Source organism: Anopheles marshallii, chromosome 2 (genome assembly GCF_943734725.1).
Source record: "Anopheles marshallii chromosome 2, idAnoMarsDA_429_01, whole genome shotgun sequence".
Classification (NCBI taxonomy): Eukaryota; Metazoa; Arthropoda; class Insecta; order Diptera; family Culicidae; genus Anopheles; species Anopheles marshallii.
Window position 1 is genome coordinate 31,312,063 of NC_071326.1, and position 19,866 is coordinate 31,331,928.

Sequence of the window (19,866 nt, forward strand, 5' to 3'; positions counted from 1 at the left end):
CCAATGTCATATGTTGCGAAGGGATCGGACGGTGGCACGGGTCCTACGAGCGGAGCGTTCTACAACCGAAAGGATCACAGTCGCAGTTTTGCTCCATTTCGAATCCAAAATGACAAGCTTTTCAGCAATTTCGTGAGGATATTATGTTCCATGCGCAAACGGTCGGAAGCAAAATTTTGCCGGATATCATCGCACAATGATGGTATGGCGGAATGGTGTACTCTTTGTTCCCCTTTATCATAATGGCACATTAGAAAATGAACATATTCCGAGTTCCATATTGGCTCTCGGGGGTTTTCCTAGTTAATGACAGTATATTAGAATCGGGCCCGGAATAATGAAGACTCACATGATGAAGAAAATGTTACTTTTTTATTTCCGAGAATGGCCCTTTTTCGATATCTTCGTTTGGCAGCCACGAGTTGAAATGGCTTACAGGGTAGCATTGAAGCATCGTAATGTTCGCTTCTAGGAAACATTCATTAGATTCATATTGACAGTGGCAGTTAAAAGAGAGAACCCTTGGAGCAATAACATACATCGATATGTTTGTTACGTATCTGCCTAATGTCTTCCGCCGCATGCGATGATTTCTTTCATATGAGCTGGAGTCAATTTTGTGGAAAAGAACATCGGATCCCAAGTGCGTGTAACCGCAAATTCATTTTCTGCTTACGAATAATCGATACAAGCTCAGCTACACACCGATCCTTCCCCTTGCCATTTACAATCGCAACCTCAGAAGAACACCATGTGTTGTGTTGTGCTCAATCACATAAATTAATCATGCACATGTTTTACCTTCCCACAACGGCTGCCGACGACACAGCCCACGTGTTTGCTTCTGTTTCAACATCGAACCAAAGCTCCCTTTATCTTAAGCATCTTATCATCCTACGGGGCGGTATGCGGTGGGCCTTCGGTGCCCAAGTTTCACGCAAATTTTAGGTTCCGTAGATTCGAGATTTGATAGCTTCAAGCCAGAGTACGTATGCTTTGGTTTCTTAAAAGCTTCCCTCTGGATGGAAACGCACGCACGTTTCACTGTGCCGTTGGCGAGCGGAGGAGTATGATACTAATGCCAAGGCAAATAGGAGGCGATATTTCATCGTACCTCGGCCCCGGTAGACGGTAAACATCGGCAGACATTGATCCATTTGTTTTTGGCTGCTCGATCGATTGATCGATTGATTCGTTCGCTTGCCGTCCGTCTTCCGAGCGTGTTGGTTTTGAAATATTTCCGCTGTTTCATAACTGCAGGGAATCGAACGAAATCAATCAAGTTCTTCGTATCTTCATGTCCGACCGTACGTATGGGTACGATTTTCAAGCCGTAAGGTTGCGAAAGGAATCTTCACCACAATCGTTTTTTGTCATCGATATCAGTTTGGTGTATATTTTTGTGTTGCTGCAGGTTCTCATTACTCATTGTACGCATTGGTGGTTCGGGTCGGATTTTCCTTCTCGTCGAGATGTCGATATACGCCATCGGCAGAACTTCGTCCGGTCCTAGTAGCAGAATCATGTTTCGATCGAGTGAGATGAATCACTTGCGATTGCAACGTGCGAAAAGGTTTGTCAATCACTCGGCTTCGCATGTCATTGGCAAATTTATGCTCCCCATTCGCCTGGGAAAATGAGGAATATGCTTCACGGGCGCTAACGCCGGTTTGCGTTACACCGGCGTACAGACGCATGTAATGATGTGTGTTAATAAATGTCAACATGCTTCTCGGCGGTGTTGTATCAATTATGAACCGCATCCTGAAGCAGTCTTGCTGCGGTGGCACTGTTCGATTTGTAGCACAAATCTGTTGCAAACAAAGGCAATTTATGGATATATTCCATTCCCAAGAAATATGGTTGGAAAGTTTTAGCAGGCGTTACGTGAGTAGATGGGGGAGTTCCATTGTGTCGAGTACGTTTACTCATCGATGGTTCTCGTATGTCTGCATAATAAATCACGTGTATGTTGGTGTAAACACCGAACCATTTAGAATCCCTCGAGATTAACGTTTGCGTGTCCTTGTACAAACTTTTCTCTAACCTTGTTCAATCGGATAGTGGGGTACGAATGGACCTCTTCTGCAAAGCATGCTGCAAAGATGTGAAACCTTTTTTTTTTTGTTTTGTAGCCAAAATGTCTCATGCTCATGCTAGCACACATTCTATTACGCACGATCAATCTTGAAGTATTCACACTGTACCTAGCTTATCACACACACATACACATTATAATTTACCTCGCCGAGTGCAAGATTTTTGTGTGCTGCCATTCTTTCACGATAAATAATGTGCTTCCTTTGCGGAATCCACGCAAAAGAAAGCTTAAAGCACGTACGTGTTAGCTTTCGGTTGAAACAAAATTAATTGCCGGCAAAATTAATTTCATCACTTATACCGGCTTCCCATTTGTCACATCTGCCAATGCTAATGTCCCCTGCAAGCGAACTTCACTTCAGCGTCACGAGCCAGACTGAGTGTGAACTCGGTTACGATAAGAAATTAGTCTCTCACATTGCGCTCGTCGGCGTTTGTGTGACGGGACCGCGCGGGTTATGGGAAGTAACGAACATAAGAAAATGAGGTTAGAAAGTTAATGAGGTTAGTAACGCACGCCACTTATAAGGCTATTTGATTCCGCATGTACGGATTACAGTGGGAAAAAGGTTGTTTGCCTCAATAAACTTCGGTTGCGATGGTAAAAGAAATGTAATAACACGCGATTTTTTTTGAGCAATGATTACTTTTATGTCTAGAGTGTCATATGTGAAAAAACAGAAATTTCTTAGCGTAATAATACATCACGAAATTCCTCTAAGCGATATCGATGTTTTTAAGGGGATTATGTTCAGTGTGCACTGCAGTGGACATGAAAAATAATAAATTGTTAGATTTGCTTCAAAGATAATTATACATGTTACTATGATAACTAAATGTATGACAAAAATGAAACACGTGTTTATTCGACCTTTTCCGGCTACAAATATTCGACCGCTACTCTAGGTGCGTCGTGGTACCTCTGACGATAACCCGATGATTGGCGGACATCTTAAAGGACACGTCACCGAAAAACAGGTTCAATAATTTTCCCTTAATTTCGGACCAATTTTATTTATTTATTTATTTATTTCTTCCATGATGACGGCGTTTGCCGTATTTACAAGGCATTTCCTCCTTGCGAATTGCCTTATCCCGGGCATTCTCGGTTAGGACCAATTTTATGATGTCGGAAAAAACGTTGTCGGAAAATTGATACATCTTTTTCTCCGCTAAACTCAAAACTGTCGTCATAAAACGCAATACCAATTTCAATGTGAAAATGTTAATGTAGCAACTGTATACTAATATGTTAATATTGCAAGCAACAGTGTCGAAATTTATGACAACAGTTTTTAATTGCGTTGAGAAACACTGTGATGTTTGAAAAATACAGGTTTGAAGATAAACGCTGAATAACCTTTTTATGGAAACAAGAAAAATTTTGAACTGCTCAAAACCTAACAGCGTTTTAATTTTACGTTTCGTATTTTGAGCTCCTTCCATCAACTTCATAAACATGGTTGTGAGATAATCGCGTTTGAAGTTATGAGCAATCGCTTTTCTGCCTTTGACTTTGGAACGGAGTGGCTCATAAACTTGAAGTAAAATTTGTTTTTGTTTTTTACATCTTGGAGTGTGTACTATCACCAGACCATCGGTAATTTTAATTGAATCCTGCGTACTTGCGAGCTCTTTACAAAAAACCAGTAAAGTTTGTAACAGCTGTGCTTAACTGTTATTACACTACATCCATCTAACTTTCTCCATTATGCAAACCGCAACACATACTACACACGGGAATGTCCTTTTTCCATTGTCTGCACCGCACAGTGTGGTATCCTTTCCGTTGCACATCAGGCACATAGTGCAAACGAGTTCTAATCTTGCATGCGCCTGTGCCTAAGGGCTGTGCTAGAGAACACAACAGCATGCACGCCAGTGTGTTGGGGCAAAATAATCATCTACCACGACTACGGCCGCTATTGCTAAAGCCGCTATCACGGCGGTACGCTTTCCGAAATGGTTACGAATGTAACTGACGGTACGCGAGGGATGCGTTATAGGCTATTCCGACTATTTCCCTATCCGTTTTCCCCTTCTCCTCGTGTTCGCTCTATCTACTGCCACCCGCCCCAAACATTGTCCGCATCTCCGGTTGCAAACCGAAAGAACTGTTTTTCCGAGGCATTCCCGCTACAAGGGGCCCGCTACGTTCGTTGTATGTAATTATCGCAAATAAAGCTCTCTCGCATGAAATGTTTCGAGCGCTCTCGCGCCCTTCCCAGACAAGTTGGTGTGTCGTATTCAACTTCATTTCAAACCTGATGACTCCCGGTACCCTGCGCTTTTTTCTTGTTCTCATGTGACCGTGTGTGACAGTACGAACACCGGTGGAACGGTTTTTCATTCCACGGTCGTTTCCTCTGCGTTGCTCTCCCCTCGAGGCTCAAGCAATAGACCGTACCTGTTCGGTTTTCTTGAAGACTTCTTTAACGTGGAGCAGCGAGAAGAAAATGTAACCAGAACCAACCTTCTTCCGTTAGGGCGCGTTCTGTGTGCGGGTGGTGAACGCACGTGCACACGTTGCCTTCCTGGCGTTGCATTATGCAGCCGTGCCGCAGCAAAACCACACATACCGCTCGCGCAAAACTCGTTCGCATTTGAAACGCATTGTGTACGGTAGAATGCAGCGCAATGCGATGCATTCGGGCCACGGAAAGGGCCGCTCTCGTTCGGACGCAGTGGTCCCATTTCTCAGGTTCGCCTTCTGCGCCTTTCTGATGCATTTTAAATGCACCGCGACCAGTACGCGGCTTACGGTGCAGAAGGATGTACGCTGGATGGAAACGATGATTATGCAAAACCACACCCCCTCAGCCCGTGTAGAAGCTTCTTGGAAAGCGCAGGGTGATGCTTAAATGCAAACGGAATGCAACGGAATAAATATCACCACAAAGGTTTGCTGCTTCTTCGAGCGCTTCGAAAACTCCCGCCTCTTCAGCCGGCGATCTTGGTTTTCTGGTGCAAGCGGTCAGCAGGAGAGAAGGCGGCAAAAAGACATGCCGAAAAAGATGAATTTTTCAATACCCTTCCTCAGGGGCAGGCAAACCGTTCCAACGCAAGAAGAAAAGGAAGGTTTAAACCGAGGGAAAATATTCTCCTTCACTGTGTATGCGCTGCAATGCGTCACCTAGCGAGCGCGCCTTACGTTTTGGGCGCGAACGGCTAAATGGTGCAATTTTGTGAAGGTGTCCATTTCACCGTCGTGCCTTAATCACTTAAGGTTAGCTTTTTTTTTTTTTTGCTGCTTCGTATAACATTCATTGAACGATAAACCGAGAACGAAAGATCTCATCAACCGACGGTGTACGAAGCGGATATATAACAACAACCAGCATCGCCTCATATCGTTGGTGAAAATGGGAATAATAAACACGAAAATGAAAACGCAGGCACATAGATAATCCCTCGGAGGATCACGATTTTCCTGGTGGATCGGGTGGCTTGCGCCTTTTTTTTTTTGGGGGGGGCTCTTGTTTTCGATTCGATTATTTTCTGATTACGGGGTGGCGATGTTGCCGCCTCATCGTCGTCCCAACACGGTTAGAAGACGCAAAATATTAGGTGATCCATAAAGTAGCTCCGTATTTTTTTAACAATATAATATTTTGTTCATTCCTATGTATGGTTAGCAATGACCTTTGCTAGTGATAACGAAGATAGGAACACTTGATAAGTGCAAGTTCCAGGCTCTAAGGCGGATGCATTAGAACCTCGCCACTTTGCACAGACAATTTGCTAAAAGTCATGAGGGTTTCATTGGAAACCCGAACTAATGGTTTGGCCAAATTTAAGAGACTTATAATATATTCAAACTGAAGGTTAATTCAGTTTACTACGAAGCCAGCAACGATTTTCTGGTCTTAAATCGTTACAGTTTTCGTGACTTCTAGATATTCAAATTTTAGCCTGAACTGCTGTGGGGAGATTTCGCGTGGAAGCTGTCATGACAGCTGTCAAAATCGGTTTAAAAGAGTGTGAAATGTGGACATTAAAACTAGACATTCTGGAAAACTACAAAAGCACTTTCTTGATGACCTAATATTAATCCGACGAAGAAAAATCCCATCTTCCTTTCACGCGAAACCACCCCACAGCAGTCTCACCTCAAAAATGTGCGGCGTAACGAAATTGATTACCACTTTGCTGCCCGGCTCTTTCCGTGTTCCGTTCCGCCGTCTTGGGACGTGGTTCTTCTTTACCGAATCCTTGATTTGGTTCCGCCTGTACCGTGCGCCATTGGTCCGTGTACTTAGCAAGCGCAGGAAGGAAAATGCGGCAAAAGATTATAATTTTTGTATGCATCTCACATCTCATCAATGTCGTATTTTTTTTTTCTCTCTTTCTCCGTCCCTTTACAGAGTGCCATTCCGGTAGATCATATAGCTTGATGTTGATCCAGGAGGTCGTCAGCGCGAACGCCACCCGGCCGCACCACACGAACGATCCATGATCCACGCCTGTCCTGACATGAGCACCCTCGCTGGCATAACGTAGTGTGTTTGTGTTTCAGGGTGACGGTGGGGTTTCGAGTGTGAGTGCAAGCGGTGCAAGAGTTCCGGCACCCGGAAGCAAACGCAAACGAGACGGACGACGTGACGATTCCGTGCCGTTCCTCATGACGACCGCTCCAAGCACGGCGCGACGATCCGACATTTTACTGTGTGAGACTATCACCGGGCAGGTGCATTGCGGTGGGCACGGTACACCGGTGGACGTGTAAAACACCAACAGCGCGAAGAAGAGCGGAACGCAAAACAACTTGCCGCTGCTTGGTAGCGTCCTTTCGCGCTCATCGAACCGATATCGGGAACGGAAGTCCGGGTCTGACGTTCCCGGCAAAACGTCAAAACCATCATCGTTAACATCGTTCGGCGGTACGCTGCGGGAGCGATCGGTGACACGACGTCTTCCCATACCGGAAGGCAGCAACAGTGGAGGTGCCCCCGATACCACCGGGCACCGGTTCGGTGCGATGGAGCTGAAGGTATGGGTCGAAGGAATACAACGAATCGTGTGCGGAGTCACGGAAGTCACCACGTGTCAGGTAAGTGTCGGGGCAGCCGATGGGAGGGGGATTCCACAGGCCAGGTCCTATGACACCCAGGGAAGTTCCGGCAGCATTCGGCACACTGTGGCAAACCGAGTCACGAATGCTTTCCTAGTGGAAACTTTCACATCACATCATGAAAGATACATCAAGGGCGTACATCCTCATGTTAAACTGATGGGTTTACATCTTGCTGTCAGAAACATTAGCAGCAAATTGACTGCAATGCCTTGGAATTGAATTTATTCGCCAAGATAGCTGTATTTGGGTTGTGGAGTTCGGTTTTGCATAAATTATGCTGCTTGATAGCGTTGCAAGTACTTGCCTTTGCCCTGTATGCAAAAGTTTGAATATATCCTCTGTTACATCCTTCTCTTTCGTATATTTGAAAATACAGTTTCGCGATTAATGCGCGCCAAAGAAATTCACGTTAGTTGAATTCCCTTTATAAAATCGTATAACCATGCTTCTACATTCTACGATTGTTTCGACAATTACAGTAAAATTTTCCCAAAAGTAAGTGTTTTTTTGCAAAAAAAAAACTGAAATTTGGCAAATAAAAGTTGAGCTTCACGAGCAAAATTACACGAACTGTCAAAATTAAAAGATTCGCTTATCACGAATTTGCATTGCTCGGGAATTGACTGTACAATGATTCTGTCAGTTCTTGTTGGAAACTGCAAAGCTACTTTAACCGCTGATTAGATACATTGCTTAACCAATAAAACACTCATTTGGAGTGCAAGTTTGGATCGAAGTTGAATTGAACTCAGTATTGCAGTATTGGTGTGACTTGAACAGAAAAACCTGTTGCTGATAGTGGCTGAACTATTCAAAAACCAATCCCGCTATACACTTCCTACCAGCGCGAAAAAATAGTTTAATTGAACCTTCGATGTAATGGAATTCAATTCCTGGATTCAATTCCCATCGGCTTCCCGTGTCCTTCCGGGAAAATGTAGGAAAACACATAAAAATTTCACATCACGTGTAACGAATTGTATCGATTTGATTCGTACGAAAAAGATTTTAGATGCTCGTTACGGTTGTTTGTTTCATAAATAAACAAGATTAACTAGATTTGAATACCAACCAGATGTGAAATGGAGAAGCCTTACATTGTGCCACTACTCTTTACAGGAGGCAATTTTTGCATCCATCGCATGAAATGAATGTCGGAAAATTTAGGAACTAATTTAATCGAACTTTTTGAACGAAAATTCAAACAAGTTTTAAAAACAAACATTACCAACTTTTACGTGACTTCCAGTTGAATCAATTTTGAAAACGCGACTCCATACGGCACGAAATGATACAATTCCCTTTCCGCCCTTTTGCCCGTCGGTGCAGTAAATGTTTATCCGTGATTTGTTTTTTCCTCGGGAATTAAAAAGAAATCCAAGCGACATAATCCCTACCCAGCGGGGGTTTCTGCAAGGGCAAACGTGTGCTGTTCTCAAGACGCGAATGGCAAGTGAAGCGGTCGGGCAACAGTGCTGCACCGTTTGCTGGCCGGATTGTGTGTACTGCAGGGCCGGGGCTCTGGTGAGTTTCCAATCGCAGCTGCAAGCATCAGTAAAACCCGGCGTGTGAGGCGAAGCATATGAAACGTTTCCATTTTTGTTTTCGTTTTCTTCAGCAATTTTTTCACCACCTTCCCACGCCCATAATGTGCCTGCAGCTTCATGAGCTTTAGCTTTGTAAATGATGCGTCCCGGAGTGGAGCAACAAACCACAAGCAGCGAGAGAAAGACGAGAGAAAAACGTAATAATAATCGTGATCCCACACACAACGTCGTTCTGGTTTGCCGTGGTGCCGTAGGAAATGAAAATGGGTTGCGCATGATAACGTGTTCTGTGCCCGCTCCCCATCCCTTGCCTCCCTTTTCCACCACCTTAATGCTATCCTTAGCCGCACGCCGGGCTATCCTGGATCCTGCTTGCACTGGATGCTGACGGTACAGCATACGGCTGCGTTTCGTTTCGTGGCTTGGGGAAAAATCGCTTCACGACAATCGTCTGGCAAGTGTGAACGCTGAAGGATGTGATGGGTGCGGTTGGTTCGTAGCCTGGAGAAAAATGTCATAATGGAACGAATCACGTGTCACACATCACGAGTCATAATTTCAGTTCGTACCATCATTTAGCATTCGGACGAAATGGAGCTCCTTTTGTTTTGTTTTTTTTTTGCTTCACTTTTTATGCGTAAGCAAAAGATTTCGAGAAGGTTATACAGATTTTGTTTTATTTATTCTCAACGATGGTCGGAATTCCTTATCATTGCTTGCAAATGATGAATAAAACATTATATAAAATGACAGCAGAAACAGTACTGAACGTACTGAAATTTTCCTAACTCTTGTGATACAAAATTGGGAAAAGATAAAAAAAAAATCGATACTACAAATTTTAAACTTGTATTTTTTTGTAAGGAACATTTCTACCTAACAAAAATCATAATTATGTAAATAAAACCAAAAACAGTATTCAGTTAGCATCATGGTTATGTAAAGAGTTTGCTTCCTAGAGGGTTTTCGAGTTCCATTGACAAAGTTGACCATTTCTCAGTTTTGTTCAAGTTGAACACTTTTTTTAATCTATTGCATTTGAAATCCATTTTTGCTCTTAAGAAAAAAAAAATTGTTTTGCTCAAAGCAACTCACGCACTGAAAGCTTTGCAAGTGTTCGTATTGAAGAAGTATTGAAAATAATTGATACAGCTTGCAAAAGCTCCTGAAAGTGGGAAAGATTCCAAACCTACCTCGACACATGTTGGTTTAACCTAAACATAGAGCGAATGTATCAACTAATATACGTATGCTGCAGCTTCAGAATATTCCACCTGCGAGCATAATTTGGCCAACTACAATACATTTTAAGATATTATTTAAATAACTAACGACTATTCTCAACTATCGAACTAATTGTACGTGATATTAACGTTTATTACCGCAGTAGTTCTCTTAAAGATCCTCAAAAATAGAATCCTTAAATAGATTCTACCTTACCTCTTGAACTGAAAACCCCTGCATTGGCATAAGGATCACTCAGCAAAAGAAGATACAACTTTTACTACGGCATAGAAATGTTTCGGATTTTTTAAACGGGATTAGAACATGTCATAAACATACGATTAAAACTGATAAGTGTTTGTATATATTTTTCCCAGGATGTCGTGTTTGCATTGGCACACGCCACCGGCAAAACGGGTCGCTTTACGCTTATCGAACGGTGGCGCAATAACGAGCGTCTGCTGGCGCCGCATGAGAACCCGCTCAAGATCCTTATGAAATGGGGCGAATATTCGAGTGACGTACAGTTCATCCTGCAGCGGTCCGATCAGCAGCAACAGCAGAAGAAAGATGCACATCAGCAGCAGCAGCAGCAGCAACATCAAACGTCACCACCATCAACGCAGGCCCAACAACAGTCCCAACAGCAGCTACTTCGCCAGCAGCAGAAGCTAAATCAACTCAACAACAATCATATCGGTGCGAATGGGGGTGTAACGAATGGCAAGCATAGCGGCCCGACGTCACCCACAAGCCCCAACACCAATACCAGTCCCATCATCCCAAACGGTGTGCTTAGCACGCATAACCATATCAACAACAATAGCAACATTAGCAGCCCCCCACACTATGCACACCACCCGAGCAATGGGGACGAGCAGCAGCACCAGCATCATACACAGCAACATGCGCATGCAAAGAGCAAACTTCATCAAAACAATCTCAAAAACAGCGCCAACAACCAACTTCATCAGCACGCGCACCACCAACAGCAGCATCACCATCAGCACCAGCTCTCCTCATCATCCACCTCGTCCGACCATCAGCACCGGTCGCATCAACATCAGCAGTCGAACGGCGTCGGTGCGTTAATTCGAACCGGAAATGATCCTTCAAATGGGTCGTCGGGAGCCGGACCGGGTGTGGCAACGGCGGCGATGGTAAAGCAATCGGAATTGAACATCTCAAGCAGCGCGGGCGGTGCCCTGGAGCGTGGCAAGGAAACGAGGAAAAGTCTCAATTCGTCCGGGTGAGTACATTCGTTCAATATATGTTCACGTGGTTGTTGGGATTTCGTTTCTGTTGTGGTTGTATTCCATCGTCTCGAAGCTTCTCCTTGATTTTTATGCTTTTATGGACTGGTTTGCTGCTTGTCCGTGGCAGCATAGGTTGGGACCACCTTCGACTATTAATTTTCCCTTTCGGCCATTCGGACCATTCGGTTCGCTCGATTTTTTATCTATTTTATGTTACTTTATGTATGTGTGCTAGGTTCGGTAGGTACGCTATTCGGATTTTCTCAGTGCTTTTTCTTCGCGTTGGCGAAGGAACGTTCGGAAATGATGCAAGACATATAGGGCGAAGAGACCCGTACAGTTTCTGCTTTTTTTGTGATCTTTCGCTCCTGCACAATAACTTTTCTTGACCGAAAGGGACGGTGGGTCAAAATGTTACGTGGCGTCGGTGGCTGGGAACGAAGAAATTCCAATTTTTTCATTCAATTAGTTCGATACGGGCTGGTTGTTTGATCCGGCTCGTGGTAGTGCTTTTATTTTTTTTAAAGAGATGTTTAACCGGCTAGCAGGATGTGAGAGACTTTGAGAGATGATGATAGGATGATAAAACTATTTTCAATTAAGTTGTGATATAAGTTTGATTAATAGCCATCCAGCAGCTATGGTCAGTGTTCGTTTTTAATGAAAGTAGAACAAAACTGGATTCTGTACTGTGCTATTTAAAAAAAAATATATTTTAGAATAAAATTGAAGATAATTCTGAAATTTTTCACAATCCAGATAGTCTGTACATTTAAACTCTTTAGCTATTTAACTTTGACTATATCTGTTTGCTTGTATTTCTCTTTATAAACAACCCAAAATGGTTTTTCCTTCAATCCAATGCGTACGTTTTTTGGACAGCTTAATGCTACAACAAAACAACACCTTCTTCCACTAGAAAACATAAATATCTGTGATTTGTTCTGGACCTGCCTGCGCATCTGCTATACTGTGCGTGTGCTCGGCTCACACAAAAACCACACCCTGCAGCAGACGTATGGTGAAGGAAATCGAACTTTGGCCGAAAATTACCCATGAATCAAAAATGGAGGAAAAAATTGCACCTTATCCCGGAAGCGCGAGCTCGGGCAGCACGAAGTGTGGCAGTAAGAGGGAACCGTTTCCATCGTAATTTATATTCATTTAAAAGCTTTCGATAGCTAATAGTGGTGCAAGAGGACGGGTAAGGGACAAACTGTTGTATGGTGGCAATAGAGGGCGTGTGAAGAGGATGGGGAGATGCCCCTTTTTCAGTGTTCCGTTTGGTGAAACAAATTGCGAACAGTTTGTGGTTTTACATAACAGCATTGATGTGCATTGGGTGATTTAATAACAATTTTAAATATGTTGTTTCCTTGGTTTTACAATATATAATCTGCTACTTCAGATAATTTTGTTGGGTTTTTTTCTTGCTTTTCATTCTATTTTTTTTTTTGTTAAATAATTGAAAAAATATGCTCAAAAAGGGTCATGTAAGTTGCGACAAAATGCAAGACTTCTTTGGGATTTTCTTTTGCGAACCTCAATCGCTGGGAAACACACCATCCAATGTATCGTGCGATAAAATCTTTCGCCTAAAACGCTGTCCATCACCCACAATGCGAAACAATCGGTTCTGATCGCTTCGACAGAGTTCAGTTCGCAGGGGGGGGCAAAAGTCATATTACGCGATAAACGAGAAAAGTTTCAAACAGCCCGTTTGAATAGATAAAGATGGCCGTAGGAAAAACCTTCCGATAAAACTCTTCCCGAAGCAACTAAATCATTCACTTGCCACCGATGACCTCTCAGCTCACGGTCCTTATCCCGCCAACTTTCCCCTGGCTCTTTGCTTCGTTGTTTGCTTCGTCCTACGGGTAACTGAAGCGTGAATAAATGGCAATCAATTTTGCTCAAGTTTCGCTTGAGACACTCTGGCCAAGAATATATAATGCTCAACATTCCACGACCGGAAGAAGCGTTGCGGCCGCTTGATATATCAGTAACCGATAATACTGACCCGAGTGAAATAAAACAGGCGTATAAAAGGAAAAGCTGCTTCCCGTTCCGTCACGAGTTCCGTGTTGCAACATTGAGCATCTGTTTTGCTACGTGTGTGTGTGTGTTTTTTTCTACCCTGTTACTTCCCTGTTTTCCTTGGGCTATGGTCAAGTGAAGGAAAACTGACGAACGCCGTTGTGTTTAATCGGGCAAAAGTTTTACTCGAGCGAAACACCATCATCGTTCTCATCAATGGCTTAACCGCTGGCATCATCAATGTTGAGCTGGTTAGAAAACGAAGGCCCAAGTTTTCCATTCCATTGTGTTTCGTTCATCCTTCTACTCCCCCAAAAAAAAAAAAATCCCCGGAGAAATAGAAGCACTCTACCTTCCCGAACTCAACAGCAATTATTATTGAACGTTGTTCCGATCGATTCGGGGTCATGCGCGCGTAGACAATGCGGAAGTCGCATAAACCTCCGTGCGACCCGGAGCTGGGAAATGCCTGTCGTCCTCATTCATAGTTTATCAGTCTCATTAATGCATAAATCTACGATCAGCAGCAATCGTTTTCGGAATCGTTATCTCGTCGAGGTCGAACGCTTCTGCATGGGGGAAGGAATTTCCGTACTTTTTTATGATCATTTTTGTCCTGCCCGCCGGAAGCAATCTGTTGTTTTTTTTCTTGCCCTTGCCATTGCGTGCAACAAGAGCAGATTTCTCTCGAATGCCGAGGCCTTTGCGTCCGGAAGTTGTTATCCATTTTCGTTACCGGGTGTAGGAGTCCTTATATGGTTCCTCCACCCAGCCGGGGTCCGCATCCCGCTTCAATTTAGCGACGCTAGATTTTATCGTCCCGCAAGCATTGCTTTATGACGCTTTCTCTTTTTTCCTAGCCCTTTTGTTCCCGTTAGCACTAGGGCAGTTTTCCCCTCGGTTTTCGCCTCTCTACAACGTTTCCTATTGTTTTGCACCCACACACACACACACACATACCTTTGCCTTTCGAGAATTGGAGCACTCGTTTGATATCCTTTCCCGGTGTCACCACTTTGGTCCGGGCATTTCACTCGACCGGTGGGCGATTAAATATTCAAACTGGTATTTTCACGATAAAAGCTGTTGCAGGATGTTTCGCATCCTTCCGGTTTCGAGGTTGTTCATTTAGTTTACTTTTCTCTACTTTTTTTTTGCCTTCGGACCCGATTGTAGTCGAAGGTGTAAATTCTTCATCAACAAGCTTGTATGCTTTGCTTTGTGTTTTGAACTTTCTCGCACAAAGAGTTGTACGTTTTCGTTGCTCTACAACATTTTCCTTCGGTTGCCGGATTCAGGAAGTCCCAAGTTGGTTGACACAAAAAAACTGCTTCAGTTTCTCACGCCTGTAAGGGGTTTCTGAAAAACCCTTTATCGCTCACCGCTGTACGCGAAGGAAAGTGAAATCCACGAAAACGGATCGACAAATCGTAAAATGCTGTAAGGCAAATAAATAATTGTAGCAATCATGAAAGTACCGGTCGCTCCGCTTTTAGCACCACTCGGCATTTAATGTGTTATGCACTTGATTCGCTCGCGCGAGATGTCTACAAAGTTTTCCAAGATGGGCGCAACGGCGGCAAGTGATAATGTACCCAATCAATGCCCCGACCGTCGACAGACGCACATTGATTGACCGACTGACACGACGGTGCCTGGCGGTGGTAATGCACTGTTTCGTCACCCGTACGCGTTCAAATGCGTTCTTCACAGCCATTGCCCGGCGGCAGGCCTTTCGTAAATGGTTCCATAAAGTTTTCCCCCCGTGGCATGCCCCGCTAGCCACTGCCTGATCACAAATGGTCGCGGTTGCCGTTGCTTTGATGGGCTCTAGATTTTGTTCATTTCCTTTTTCATTCATCTTGCACTGATCAGGCTGATGTTCGATTACTTCAGCGGGAGTCTTCGGCTGTCTCAACGCTGGTGCGATTCGCTTTGATTACATCTCAAGATTTATCGATTACGGTTAAAAGCATTCACCTGCAGCAGCGAATTCCTCGCCAATGTGGGTTGTGAAGAGACGTGTGGCGAACGGAGCACTGTTGCATTTTAATAATGATTTATTATCTTCGCTCGCTGGGGTGTCGATAATAGGAAGATTGTAATCGGTGTACCATTGCTACTGGATTGGGTTGGGATGCGTTTCCTTTTGGGTTCATATCAAGACCTTAATTTTTAAAATTTCCTTTTTTATAATTTTAAAAATTTAAAATTTTTAAAAGTCGCCTTCAAAGTTAGAAAACTTACGGCAAGGTCCCGTGAGTTCATTCACTCGCACAGCTCTGATATTATGCTCTGCATATGGTGTCATATGATGTCATATATTACGTACGACCGCTGAGTGATCCAATCATCAGTTGGATATCTAACACAACTTATTGGTTTGATGATTAAAGAGAAAAATACCAGAATAAGCTAATAGACGAGAGTCAGTAATTTTCCATCACGACAACGTACGATCAGATATAGCGGTCAAATATTATTTAGAAAATTCAAACTCCCCCACCTTAAAGCACAAAATTGGCACAACGATTTGACTAATCACTTGTTTCGATGGATGCAGTAAACTTGTACAGCGTTAATGGCAGTCGAGGGATTTACTATTTTGGTACGGCTCGTTCTTGGGCTCAAAAGACGGAAAATTGCTTTGCTATGCGAATTAATAATTCAACAATAAGTACTCAATAAGTCCTTAAATTTTCAAGACAAATCGGTTGGATAATGACTTGTACCCTCAATACTATTCAAAAACTCTTCTTGTAACACACAAAATTACTGTCTTAATTTATTCATTATGCATTCATCACTCGCAGATTGCAGAATCAAACTCCGAACTCAAAGCTTCTATTGCATAATCGTCTCTGAACGATGAAATCGGTCAGAATAAACCACCAGTACGATCTGCTTCCTCTGTATGGAAGTGTGTGTGTTTTTTTTATATCGCTGTGAAAATTATCCGCAAAGTTTTAATCGAATCAAGCAGATTAATGTGCTTCTCCATGCTTCACGACTCACTGCACGACTGTTACCGTCGATTTCCTCCGTCCCACGTTTCGGTGCGAAGTTCGTGCGAAGTTGTACGCGTTAATTTACCGTTGCAATCAGTGAGAGGACGGTAATGGCATGGGCGAGGATGTTAATAAGTGGTAATAAATAAGGCAAACTTCGATCAAATAGAGCTGTACTGCACGCTATCGGCGATGGGGAAACGTTATTGTGGGACTCTTTTCCGAGGGAGTGAAAAATTGTTTAAGGCGCATATTTAATGAGTTTATGTACTATAACTTTAAGCGGTTAGGTTGAACATCAGCATGGCACAACTTGTTTTGCTTTGGATTATATGTCTCTAAAGTTGCATGAAATGGTTCGTAAACCGTTTCATTTCTTTAACATTTTTTAGTCTGTTAATTTTAACGCCTAGCCTTTTATTTGTTTATGAATTCTATTATAATGGCTCTTCGCTATATTCTCAGTCACTTTTCGTACCTCCAATCCTTTAAATCCTTTAAATAATTCGATCAATTTCATACGGGCATTTACATACATGCATCAAAAGTGTAAACAACTAACGTCAAAGTTTCTATAATCAATTCATTCGTATTAAATATCTCATTATATTGGTAAATCCTCAATCAACAACGTGACATGGGACAAAAGTGACCTACAATTCTGAAATCGTTCCGTGCACAGCCATTCGCGCACACTAACCTGGTGTGATGTGCAATTAAACAAAATGCCGTTTTGATGAGTGATAAAACCCGAAACTATGAGGCATGTTTTTTATGGTTCATTTGCGCACACATACCCCCGCCCAAATTGAAGACCAACCTGCCAGCCTATCGATAATCGTGTTTATTGCCTGGCCCACCGCTGCGCTGGAGGAAAACCAAATTTTGCTGTTTAGTCGTAATTACACTTTAATCAGCCTCAATTTCCCAACCCAAACATCGAACATCGTCGCCTCTAATTATATCACTTCCGCCGGCAGGTTTGTTTTTTTTTTTCAACCAGAGCAAGGGTCTGCTTCACTGCTGGGTGGAAATGGAAGTCGCAGCGATAATAAAAATAACAATAATGCCAAGAATAATCTACCTCTGCTGATAAAAATGATGAAGGTGACAGATGTGTCATGCTGTGACGATGCTCGTCATTGATTTTGAACACTTCCGTTTCGATGGAGGTAAAGCGTTTTTTTTTGTCATCCTCACAACCGCGCAACTTCGTGGCGTGGTCGATGCGGTTCCAAGCGGTTCGCTAAAACATGAACCACTACTTGTCAGCGAGCCGTCAGCGAGTCTGCGCGAAAAAAATAGTAAAAAATCATCAAAAAAGGACTTTTGCTGGGGCGCCTTTCGCTTCGTCCCTTTGGCATCTTTTCATCCCTCATTCAGCACTGAAGGACCCCAATCGATGACTGGTGGCGATCCAGGACGATGATGCTGATGGAGTGGATGTAATTTTGTGGAATGTCACTTTTGTCAGGTAACTGTGTCGGGACGACCCGGTGGTTTACCGGAACAGTTCGCGCCTTGATTGTGCGCGATTTTGGATGGAGCTCGAGGACAGTTCAATACGCGTCCATTCAATGCGCTCGGTTGACCTTAATCGGGACCGGTATAAGTAGCATCGGTGGAATTGAAAGGCACAAACAAGAAATGTTTGTTAATTTTCTAGCACTGCAAATGACAACCCGAAACCGGCCGTTTGCCCGCGAAGAGTTGTGTGAATACAACCGAGTTTGACGAAGGACTGGCTCGCTGACAACCGTTACTTTATGCGGCCCGTAGTTGACATTCGCCATGTTGGTCGGGGAGGCTGTAACCGGACCTTCCGGTGGTTCGGAAAAATCGTTAACGAGCTTTTCCAGCAGGTTGGCGGCAGTTGACAGAATGGTGACAACCCACCATTCGGGCTGCTCGTTATAAATCCCACCATTGCGGGTCCCTGAAAACTCCTGCTGGGTGCCAACCGTACGACACCGGCCATGTTCCATCTCGGCAAATCAATTGGAAAGGTAAACAGCGGCAAGAACTCTAGAACGAAACAGTTGTGTTTAAGTTTTCGTTTAGTTTTCGAATTTCTTGTTTTGTTTTCCGCTCTCGCCTGATTTTCGCGTTCGCCAACCAGCATGACGGTTGACAATCGTCATACCGAAATGCCGGCAAATCAGCCGGAGTGTCGAATGTTTGAACCGGTGCCAGAAACGGATCGATTTTAAATGATTCACAATCGTACACCACCGGTCCAAGTGCGGAGTCGACTCCATCCGGCACCCGGGCTACGGCGAACATTTGATTGTTTTATGTTCGGTGCTTTATGTTTGACTTACTTTTTGCGCAAAGTGGAAGAAAAGTGTGTGCCCTGCGGAGGCAATGCTTTCGCCACACGATTCGCTAAATTAAGTTTGCCTCAAAACTTCGTTTATCCTCTCGAAACGGCTGTACGCTCTATGGCATCCGAGTGGGGTGCGGTCTAATGCCTGGGCAGGTGGCGGGAAGGTAAATAAATCCGAAGCACCACTCGAGCTGCTTTGTTTGGGCTGGTTTGAGGTGGAAAAAGTACACCACGGCTGCGAAACCGATTCGAAATGGAAAATACAAGTTCAGTGTTCGGTTTGGCGAGGGCGAATTCTGAAGGTGAAAGGAAACGATCCGGTTGCCTATGTTGTGCTTTGAATGTTTGGTGTTTAGCTGTAACATAGGTAAAGCAAAACAAAAAAAAAACAAAACAAAAGACAAACCAAACAAAAAAAAAAACGATGTAAGGGCCGGTTTAAAGTAGGAACGAAAAAACACCTCGTTGTGGCAACGATCGGAAAAAAGGTGTTCACCCTTGCGTTGCTTAGATGAGGGTTACTAATTGGGTAAGCGGTTTGTCGATAATTTCGGTTTGTTTGCAATTTTCTTTTGTTCAGCCATTCCCCGACGGTCACAGACGGTTCTTCTGCATGTGTTTACCGGTGTGTTTTTGTACGATTTGTGTATTTTAGTCCCTAAATTTTTTGCAAAAATCATTGTTTTATGTGCAGTCCTATAAAAGCCACACCAGTTACCGCTTTAGCACTAATTGCTGCCATAAAATATGAAAGATCAATTCCGATGTGTTGACATCGTTTTCGAGGAAGAGAAATTAAACCGTCACAAAGCTGTGTTTTTCTTAACACTGCACAGCTAATTTGTATTGCTATATTTACCTAACGGGTCGGCCCAGTGGTGTATTTGTTGCGGCGCCTGTCTTCATACGGCAGAACCGGACCAAAATCACATCTGGACTGATTCTCCGTACGCTGGACTGACTCTCCGGATGAGGCTAAATAAGTCAAAGTAAACCAGACATGGCGGACCTTAATCTCTTGAGGTTGTTTTGACGATGAGCAGTATGAAGATAACTACTAACTAACTAACTCTAGATCGTAATGGATAGTGAGCGCAATCCACTCAATTGCAAGCATCAAATGTTATAAAATTGTAATAATAATTGCAGGCTTTGAGAAATATTATCATTAAAAAAAGTTACTTTTTATATTAAATTCATGATTTAAATTATTTTTTTAACTTTAGTAATTTGTATTTCCAGATTTAAAATTTTTCTTTAACTTTAGTAATGTGTATCTTCGGAATGGAGGCTT

General features: G+C 43.3%; 1 protein-coding gene across 1 annotated transcript in view; it reads left to right on the plus strand.

Moving 5' to 3' along the window:
* The first annotated feature begins 7,078 nt into the window (after positions 1 to 7,078).
* LOC128719552 (uncharacterized protein DDB_G0283357) overlaps positions 7,079 to 19,866 on the plus strand; it is a 44,174-nt gene continuing 31,386 nt past the window's right edge. Inside the window, exons 1-2 of the mRNA XM_053813178.1 lie at positions 7,079 to 7,150; positions 10,323 to 11,194. Of these exons, the coding sequence (XP_053669153.1) occupies positions 7,079 to 7,150; positions 10,323 to 11,194 (944 nt within the window). The remainder of the gene's footprint in view (positions 7,151 to 10,322; positions 11,195 to 19,866) is intronic.